Consider the following 11,201-nt stretch of genomic DNA (forward strand, 5'->3'; position numbering starts at 1 on the left):
ATGATTGTAAGTCCAATCACGTCAGACTTGCTAGTAATGACAATATTAGTTTTGGTGGTTATAAGAAGAATTTTTCATGTTAACTCCCAGTGCAATATTTAAGAATGTTTCTCAGCCAATGACGACATTGGTGGGAAAAAAAGTGGTGAAATTAATGGGCCAATTGAATTGAAGGAGATTCTCCGCAGTCTTACACTAGAGGAACTCGTGTTTCCTACAAAAATCTTCAACAAGGAGGAGGGCCTCTTTTCGATCTATGACCTGAGCTAAGTGGACTTCTCGTTGTGAAAAGAAGGGATTAGTTGATAACGTTGGGAATGAAATTCAGACTTTAATCAAATTTACTGTACATAATTATTTGAAAATAGATATATTTATATATCAAATATTTAATAAAAATTCAAAATTTTTCTCTAATTATTTGTGGGACAAAGAAAGAAAACAATTAAATCTTCATACTTCATAGAATTAGAGGATCCAAATACTAATAGTCAAGCTTAAATTGTTTTTTTAAATTTCATATAATGCATCTAAAATAGTTTGTATAAAAGTTACAAACTAACCAAAACTTTCTATTTACAAATCATCCATTCTCTATTATTCATTTCTCATATTTTCACTCAAATATTAAAATTCATGGTAAAACCCCAACTCATATTTTTCATTTTTATTAAAAAATATTTTAAAAATAAGACAGCACAAAACAAAATAATTTCAAAAAATTAATATTTGGGGAGGTCTGAATGCGTTTATCCCTTTATTTATTTATCTTATTTTTTTAATAAAAATATTTTAAAAGAGGGAACTTAAATGCCCGTCACTCGTTCCGGATCCCAACTAGCGAGGGAGCTCCTTCACTCCTGCTCGCCGGAGCCATGATCTCCTTCGAAACCCTCAGCGGCGGCAGCGCGGGCATCTCAGGTCACGAGAAATACCTGAACTTCAACTCCAAGCGCCGCGCTTCATCTTTTCGATTGTCTCTCTTCTCCCGAAAAGCATTTATGAATCCTTTAAGGTATCGATTCAGCAAGCAGGAATACTTTCTCCGGAGAAGCGAAGGGTGCGGAGGTGGAGAAGGACAGCAAGGTACACAGAAACTTTGGCGATGAAGACGATCAAGGTGGGAAAGCGAGGGGAATTTCTGGAATTCACGTGCCGAGGCAGAAGTACATTCCTGTTTCAAAGACTAAGCTTCTCCGAGCTATTCTGGAGATGTTTGAAGTGAAGGAAGACGCTGATTATTTCACGAAGCTCTCTGTGTGAGTCGAGTATTGGCAATTTTTTTTTTCATCTCCTATCTTAGGATCCGCAAAAGCAGCAAAATCCAACATGAAACTTTACTGGAAACCATGTTATATTTACTCAGCTCAATCTTGATTTTATTTTCATCAGATGAATTCTCCACCGACATGGTTTGCATTTTTTTCCGCCCTTTGTTATTTACAAAGAAACCACAAGTCTATTTTAAGTCTATTTTTAGTCATTTTTGCTCCAGTTTGCTTTAATGTAATCATTTCTTTATTTATCCTTCATTGTTGTTTTACACATCCATTTCAATACATTATTATTTCTTTCACACTCAACTTAGATATCAATAGCCTTTTCATAGCTCAATTTCAAATCTCTTCAAAATTGTTAGCCTAATTGTTGTTTTTGCCGGCTCCGAAAATTCAACGGACGCCCCTGAAGATAACTTTATGCATTTATTTTAGTTTTGTTTTGAGAGAGTTTTAAATGGTCAAATTTTTAGAAGCATATTGGATTGTAAATAAGACATTATCTAGAGATTTCACTCTCAGTTTGCTAGGACTTTTTTATCGGGGTTCAAGGTTTCCCATAAGCGCAAGCCCCTATAGTTAATTACTCATTCCGATAACATGAGAGCACTTTCAATTAAGGCTAGTCATTAAAAATTAAATATTTAACTTAAGAAGACTTAGGATTTAAGTTATAGAATTCATCACTTAAAGCTTGAAGCGGATATTGGGGGAATGAAGACGAAATTTGATCAAGATCTCATGGTTCGGTCATCCCGGGGCGTCTTGGTTCCTGATGTATTTAGTAAGAGGAGGTAGTCAACCCAACCTGACAGAAAGATTCTTGTCAGCAGTCATAAATTTCATCGTGTAAGAAATCCTTATAGATATGTGGTGGATATTTGTCGAAGGGGACAAATTTAAGTTAACTTTAACTAACAGAATGATTTGTGTCAATCAACTGTACTCTTATAATTCACAACTCAAATGGTAGAAAGTCTTTGAGGAACATACGAGTTACGGCTGTGATCGTAATATAATGGTGTTATTTAGCGGCAACCACTCAGTCAGAGGGCTCCCGTCGTAACTGCTATTTTTTGGTGTCATTTGGTGGTAAAATCACACGAACAGAGAACTTGGGTCACGTTCCTACTGACATGTAATTACTTTGATTGTGAATATAAGAATACATTTAATATAACATTGACTCTTTGTGGGCTGAAGTCGGTTAGAAATTTGTCACCCTCAACAAACTGTTGCGAAGGGTAGATTTGCTTTTAAGTCTTTAGTGATTGATTTTTAGTTTTGATATTTTAATTACTTATTTTGAAAGTCTTGATTTAAAAGATTGACCCTCCGGTTGAAATCTTCTATCAATTCGGTTATCATGAAGGAGTCAATTAATTTTACAGTTTAAGCTTTTTAAAGCATAATTCATGCCGACTCCTATTCTTATAGATAGAAGGATCATACTAGTTGGGTTGATTTGAACTTTAGACTCTTATTTCAAGATTTGGATATTTATTTTAAAATTACTAGACTTGTCAACTTCAATCCTTGCGAGGAGGAAGATCAGACTAGTTGGGGCGATTTGGACTTATAAACTCTTATTTCAGGATTTGGACATTTATTGGGGCTCACTAGACTCGTTAACTCTTTCTTGCGAGGAGGAGGATCAAACTAGTAGGGTGGGACTTGCAACTCTGCCCTCTAGACAAGACAACCCAATTTGCCCGCGCAACATTCTGGAACACATTAGTTGAGTATTCAATGCATTGATTGGAGCACATACAAGCTTTTAACTTTCATATGTTTGGGATATTTTAGCTGGAACATTTGGTGTCTTAAGACAATTTATATGATTTTAAAACATGATTTAAATCAAATAGATTGCACATAACCCTTCATTTTAAGCATTTTACTGCCTTGTGTTCGCTGGCAGACACATTGTGAATTTGGTCGCAGTAAATTTCAAGTTTTAAGAAAACTCAATATTTGAATTATGCTTCGCCCCGAGGTGCCCAAGTCCAAATAACTCAAATTCAAAATATTTTTAGATTTACGAGCTAAAATTTTAAAATTTTAATCTTAATATTATAGGCTTTGAAAATTTACATTTTAATAGAACAAAAATTTTAAAACTCTAAGAGCCTAAATGTTCAAAAACGCAGCTCCCCGATAATTTAAAACCCTAAGAGCCTAAAATTTTAAAAATTTGATTTTTTCAAATAATCTTAAAATTCAAAACGAGTCATATTTTATATTATATTATAAGTTCAAAATTTTAAATATCCTGAGTTGATTTTCAAGTCCAAATCATCGAAAATTTCGGCAGCCTCCCAGCTTCAACCCCTGTTTGGGGACACCGGAGGATGCCAACCTTCCCAGCTATCTTAAGAGACGAGCTGGTCAGTCTCGTGAGACACTTTGACCGGGGAGCAAAAAGTATAAACTTAACCTACGATTTTAAAAGATGCAAGGGATCTTCAATGTACGTTGTGTGGAGTTCGAGTAGGAGGAGGAAGCGAAGAACAGTCGAGGCAAACAGAGAACAGTGGAAAATGATTGTTACGACCAAAAAAGAAGAGATGAGAGAAACGAACATGAACTAACAGGGAGGGGTATGCGAATATACTTCGACAGAGGCTCTAGTTCGTGCTTGTAACTGAGGAATAAGGGGTGGGAAAGATAAATAAATATATAATTATTTTATTTTATTTTCTTTTCTCTCTCTTCCCTTTTTTTATTTCAGAGAACAACTTTATATTTTATCTTTAAGTCTTTATGATATTATCATATTACATGAAATTTGTTTATCCCTATTCCATTTTAATTGTTCAATTTTAACTTTAGAAGCTATATCATCATTTTCCATGCATCCATATTCTTTTATATAATTGATCCAAGATACTTAAATCTCTTACAATTAAGTATCATATTTATGTTAAATTTGTAATTTGTATCAGCAGTTGTAAAATTTATAGTTGAGAGCTTAGGAACTTTGTTTAAAGCTAATGATTCTTTTGAATATATGCCTAATCAAGATTTTTGTTTCCTGCTATGAACGCTAATTTTATAGGTGGTGCAGATTACCAATTTGCATCCTATTAATCTTTTCATCGTTTCAAGTTGTTGAATTCTTATTCATTGCTTATTTTTCTCCAAAGTAATGTAAATTACCAAATGTTTTTTTTTTCTAGTTTTTTTTTAATGTAATTATATTGTGATGCTAGGTGTATTTTCTCAATGGGATATTTTCTTGGAAGTAATATCCTTACTGTTGTGAAATGTATTTCTTTTGATGCCACAAATTTTAATTTATTATTATTATTTCAAGTTCTATCTTTAATTACTGGATGAATTTCTATTGAATATTTTTTCGCCTCCTTTTGTTATTTGTTGCTGAATTGTACTCTTTGATTTTTCTTCTTTCTTGGCAATATTTCTGTCATCATGTTTAAATATAATACAGTAGTGTGGGCCTTTTGAAATATATTATGGAACTTACAGGTGTCTGGACTCCATTCTTCATGCTGAACATAAAGGTATCCTTGAGGAAATGAGAAGCTATTATTCTTCTTATTTGCAAGACCAACCATGGAAAACTACGTCTGGCCGGCATGACGTAGCCCCAAATGGGTCAATGGGTACCAATGGCAAGGAAACAAACTTCCCCAGCATTCTTGAAGATGGAAAACTTCTAGATAACTTGAACCTGGGAAGATTTTTTGAATCACTTTCTTCTGGTAAAGGTGATAGAAAGTTTTCATTGGACTCACCAAGGTTCGCTAAATTCGTTCCACCTAAATTTTGTATATGCTTATTTTTGTGTCCTTTTCATTAATTATTAACTTGCCTCTAGCATCTTGTGTTTTAAAACCATTTGAGGTTCTTTACAATTTGTTTATTCATAACATGGAATATTAATGTAATCTTCAGAACTCTACTGGTTCTCACTGTTAGGTAATGAAGTTTAGTGTCTTTTTGTTTATGATTAAATTTGGTATTTTTGTTTCTTTTGTTATTAACGTTGAGAAGTATTAACTTTTAGTTATTTCATTTCTATTTTTATTGTTCCTTTCATATCTCATTTTTCTTTATCAACTGTAAATTTTCCTAACAAACTTTAGTTGATATTTCCAAATAATGTTTCCCTATTTTTAGCTTTTTATTATGTTAAATCTATTTATATAGAGTTAAATGTATTTTTTTGGCTACTCATGACATGCTCTGAATCATCAATAGTAATTCATTTGACTTGTAGGATTGCAGTTGCAACTCGTTTTCAGCAATCTTTTATGAAACTCTTACGCAACGCACAATTCGAAGAACTTTCAGTTCAAGATTTGCTTTTGACAAATGCACTAAATAGTGACTATCTTTTGACGTTGCCAATATATGTTGACTGGAAACGTGCATCTAAATCCCATGCGATAATTTTCAGGCAAGAAAGTTTGTTTTTAAGCTAAATACCATCCTCAATACTCCAAAAATTGTTTTACTGATTAATTTGCAAATTTTCTTTTTCAGTGGTCATGGAATTTATATTCAAAATATTTTGTCTCTGTTGATTGTACTAGAAACAATTGATATTTTTTTATCGAATATATGTAGGATGATGCGAAGAGGGTTATATTTTGGTTATATGTATATTTGAATTTAGATAATTTTTTTATGAATAACTAAATGCTCAGTAGATTTCAAGATAACATTCTTGTTGAATATATGAAAGGCTGAGTTTAACTCGGTACAGTTTATAGGTCAATTCAGCCTAGCTTCAATGATGATCGGATGACTTGACCTAGTCAACTCAATAAAGTTGTCTTTTTTTTCGTACCTATATCCTCATCTAGTCGAGTGGCGAATCCCCAATCGTCTACTAGGCACATGACGAACAACTACTCATTAATTTTGTTTGTGACAAACGGATGCTTGTCAGTTTAGCTTGCACTGACTTACCCTTCAATCTGAAAAAATGGTTTCCTTGGCTAGGCGCCTGATCAAGCTACAAATCATCCTATGTAACAATTGTATTTTACTTGTTTTTATAAAACATATATCTAGTCATTTATGTAACATACTAATTAAAATCCTAAATGTATAAGTAGGGTCAAGCTTGGAATTTTTGGTAGGCACGTCAAGGCAATAAATTTCTATAATTTGTTCTCTCAATTAATTAGATAGTTTTTCTTTTTACGACTATTTCTCTTCCGAAGTATGCTATTTTTTTTTGAAGGGTAAGTATGCTAATTTAAATAGTGCGACTTCACGAATAATTTAGGTTCCAACATTTTATGTTTGATGAATGTTGAAAAACTGGATTTGTCAGGAGTTCACATGAAAAAATTGGAAAGGTTTTGTTGCATCAATGTGTTTTTGTCCATACATAATGAAAATTCAGGAGATTGAATCTCGATAGAAGAAGTGAGATTTTTGGTTCTAGGTTGAAATCAAAAGGAGGAATTTTTAAAGAAAATCAAAGTCAAAAGAAGGAATATCTATTGTAGATGATATAAAGAGGACTTTTAAGAGGAACGAAAAGAATGAAGTTCATGATAATTCTTGTCCATTTCTGTCATCCTTCTTGTTCTTTTATTTGCTTTATAGTAGCATCCATTTTATCGTCGTTAATGATATATATTTAGGCCTTCCAAGACTAGAATTATTTATGGAGGAAGAGTCCTAATGTTGTTAAGATATTGAATTAAGTGATGCATCAAAATGGGCATTAAATCTCATAATCATGTTTAAATAACTTCAAGATATGAAATAGGTCAAAAATTTGCTCAACTGAGTGGTATTGTTCTAGCTAAAACTTGATTTTACCACCATGGCCTCGGGTGAATGAGCTGAAATATTTTTTTATTTGATTTGGTGTGTGTAGTTTGTTTTGTTGACACACTATTTTGATATTAAGAAAATTATATTGGTTGTTGTTATTCAATATAACATTGTATTACTCAAGTAACTTAATAAATTGAAATGATAAATACTAATATAGTTGATCCTATTTATGGTTAAAAAACTTCCTAAAACTAAATTAGGGAATAATTAGAAGTGAATACTCTTACATTGGATTTGCGGACACCATTTAGTGGGAGGCTTATTTTTGTTGTTGTACTCCTACGTCGGATTCATAACATAATTCTAATATCCAACAATTAATTTTTTGGGTTTTACTACCCCTTAGCAATTAAATTTATTGACCACCAATGAGTTGTAATGGATAATCTCTAGTTGGCAAGATTGAAAGCTTTTCTTCAGAGCAGGTTGATGTGTCAAATCTATTCAACTCTTTTCTATTTGTTTTCTTAATGTGAATATGAAGTGAAAGAAACGAAAAATCGCTAGAAGATTGAAGAACACAAAAGATTTTACGTGGTTCAACAGTATGCCTACATCCTCGAGAGCAGCTATTTCAGAAGTGAAGGTATAGTTCCCATAGGGTTACAAATATTATATATAAATACAACCCTTAACGAAATTACAAAAATACCCTTGTACTGTACCGCGGGGGTAACGCCCCAGTACCCCCAACCCACTTAACGAAATCCCACCATTTGGACAGGTGCTTTCGATGCGCTCTACTTAGCTCGTGAGCTCCGCTTGCTCACTCCGCTCTAGCATCTGTCCCTTATTAGGTATATGAGCCATACCTAACAAAATATTATAACTGGAAAATGATATGAGCACAATAGTGTCAACTACCATAAATTGCTAGAGAAGAATGAAAAATGAACAAAAGAAGATAGAGGTAGTGTGGATACAAAATCCTTATTAACATGAGACTACAAAAATACTCATTTGGACTTTAGGTGAAGTCTAGTGACAATAGTTGAGTGGCGTTAGATTTATTTTTTTTTATTTTTGTTACGTTTGATAAATAGAAATTGAAACATCCTATCCATTATTGACTCTGTGTGCTCTCATTTAAGTCATAAGGTTGTTGAGCATCTTTATCATTGTTGTGTTGATAAATTGGAGTATTGTAGTAATATATGATTAGGATCAATGTTGATGCGATAGTTGTAGAAGTGGACTTCCACCGAAGGGTTAATAGACGCAGGAAAAAAAATATATAATTCTAAAGGAAAAAATAAAATGAGTTCAAAGTTCTGATTTTGACTTTATGATAAAAGACTTGTCTAAAAAATTATTAAAAGGGTCAGATATGATCATTTGATTGTATATTTATTGCTCTCTTTTTAAATTTTCTCAATTAAGGATGAGTCTTGAAGCGTTAGTAGAAATTATTACCCATAATTTTGTAAGATGAACAATGCACTAGATGCCTTTGAATTCAACTTTTTGCCAATATCCACAAATTGTGGATTCAATTGACTTTTGCGTTAAATATTATATATAAACATTTAGATAATGCACTAGGATGTTCAATAGGATTTAGTTGATTTTATATTTATTTTAATTAGAATAATATATATATATATATATATATGCATAATATTTAATATTATGGTTGTTATAATAATATTATTTATAAACATATAAATATATGAATATTTAATACTACTTTTTGATAAAATAAATGCGTTGACCTCACTGTGTGAATGTCTATCGCTTGTACGTATTGACTTTTGAGTCTTAGTCATGCGTGCAAGCTAAATTTTTTTTTATTTTTTCTCGATGGTGACTAGGTGAATATGTGCATCATTCTTAGGTATTTTTGATATTTTGGACTTATCAATGGCTCTTGTTTCATGAAAAGAGTAATGATTAGATGACTTTTGATTGTAGTAAAGGCATTTTGATTTGGACTTGCGCTACGTGTTTTTTATCCACCAATTTTTGTCAGGTTCGATCGAATCAATCGTTGGGGCTTTTTATGGTAATTTTGACATTTTGGACATATTAATGCAGTCCATTTTGTGGAAAGAGGGATATTTGAGCGATTCATTGATTTTTATGTTTGAGACTCATCACAAGATGGACTTATGTAATATGATGATCGTTGCCCGCCGTTTTTGTTGTGTTTGAACGTTTGTTTGGGGGAGTGACATCGAGGTCAACATCCTACATGCTATGGAAATGAAAACATATTTAATGTTCTATTAAATACTATTAGCTGAATATATGTGTTTTAGATTCTATTAAATATTATTAGACAAATGTATTTAGATTAAATTAGCAAAGACAATTAATTTTGTGGAAATTCTTAAATAGTCATTAATCACTTGAATATTTCCTTTCAGTTAAGAGAGAAAGGTCATTTTCCTTGCATCTCTTAAAAACCCCAAGAGCGGAAAGAATGCTCTCCATTTTATGGGCAGGGCATTAGGAAATATGGATCCAAAATTTCTTTCTTGATTGTGTTCTTCCTCTCAAAACATTCCATCCATCTGTCTTACATCTCTAATTTTCAAACGCCCTTAATCCAGCGCTAACACTGACCTTTTGGGGTCCTCTGTCGTAGCCATGAATAACTCTGGATCCCCATCCTACACGCTTAGAATGCAGCTTTTAAATCTTGTGATTTTCAGTTTTATGCCTATGTTTGTCTCTAAAAATATTTTTTCAGATCTTATGCTTAAAACGCTAGATAACTTGAACTGCCTTTTAAATGCCGTAACTCGATCTCAACTGTGATTTAGGCGTGGATATGCAACTGAAAGGCAAAGTGGTCTACTTATAGCTGAGAAACTTGATTACTTACAATCATCGTTGTTGCAAGGGATCTTCTTCAATCTTTCAAGGCCACTCAAGGAATTCGGAAAATGGCTCTATGAGGTTATGCTGCTTTGCATTTTTTACTAATTTTCTTTATTTACTTTTTGCTTGCCTTTTTGAATTGAATAAATTGCTCCGTTTTTAGCCATGGATTGGGAATTTTTTCTTTCTTATTGAAGTCTGTTAAACCTCATCTAAAGAACAGATCAAAGATGCTCAATTCTTTAGTTATGCAAAGCGAATAGTTGAACCTCATGTGAATTAATCAAATATCGTCCTACTTTAAAAACTATCTATCAACAAATGAGAGATTAGGCAGTGTATTTACTCTCTGCAAAAATGTTGGAAGTACAGGCAACAATGGAAGCCTCAATGATGCTGGCAATAGTAATGATAGTAGAAATGTTGGCTTAAAGAGTACACTTGGGGCATAAACAAGCTGAGCTGAATACATACCTCACTCGAGCTTGAATAAACCAATTTTTCTTGAGCTCAAACATACTTGAGCTCGACAAGAAGCTCTATCGACAATATAAGCAAGGCAGCCCAAAAATAAAGGTTTTTATTTATTATCCTTAATCATTATTGTTTCCGTTCATTTTTCTCTTTTTTTTATTTTTAAAAGGAGTCGTCAGCTTGTCAATCGTCGTATACTTCCCCCATTCAGATAAATCTCCCTCCCGAACCATATAAATGATTCGAAGAGGAGAGGAATTGAATAAGAAGGGACATACGACAAAGAGACAAACAAGAGAAAAAGTAAAACGTGGAGAGTCTACGTGCGATAAACCTCGCAAGGATAGGTTAAGAATGTCCGCCCAAATAAAATCGGGCGGAGGCAACTTAAACGAATATCTGCGAAAGAAGTATCTACATAGACTACCCATAACCAGAGAGTCAGGTGTATGTACTTGTTCTGGGGTCAAGAGCGCTCTCAGAGGAACGTGTTCCTACTGGTTAATTACATCTTGGGGGATACCCAAGAATACTCTCGATAAAAGGAGTTTCGCTTCATATTATCATAAACATGGGGTATAGGCAATCAAAGAAAGGTTATTCCGTGTGGGAACAGTCCCAATACTTCAAAGCTCACACTAAGCCATCGGGCAGAGAGTGAGTCTCTCACATCCCAAATGGGTAGTGGCTAATCAGCACATGTGGCCCACGAAATAACCTAAATCATCTTGACGGGGATCTCCCAATACGTCAAAGCACATCCGGGCCAAAGGGCAGAGGACAAATCGTCGTATCCCAAATGGG

At 33.3% G+C, this 11,201-nt stretch overlaps 1 protein-coding gene across 1 annotated transcript in view; it reads left to right on the top strand.

Moving 5' to 3' along the window:
- The window catches only part of LOC110039584, a 42,356-nt gene continuing 31,155 nt past the window's right edge, over positions 1–11,201 (top strand). Inside the window, exons 1-6 of the mRNA XM_020744708.1 lie at positions 1–6; positions 842–921; positions 1,035–1,259; positions 4,767–5,039; positions 5,521–5,700; positions 9,866–10,001. Of these exons, the coding sequence (XP_020600367.1) occupies positions 1–6; positions 842–921; positions 1,035–1,259; positions 4,767–5,039; positions 5,521–5,700; positions 9,866–10,001 (900 nt within the window). The remainder of the gene's footprint in view (positions 7–841; positions 922–1,034; positions 1,260–4,766; positions 5,040–5,520; positions 5,701–9,865; positions 10,002–11,201) is intronic.

This window comes from Phalaenopsis equestris, unplaced genomic scaffold, assembly GCF_001263595.1.
Source record: "Phalaenopsis equestris unplaced genomic scaffold, ASM126359v1 Scaffold000002, whole genome shotgun sequence".
Classification (NCBI taxonomy): domain Eukaryota; kingdom Viridiplantae; phylum Streptophyta; class Magnoliopsida; order Asparagales; family Orchidaceae; genus Phalaenopsis; species Phalaenopsis equestris.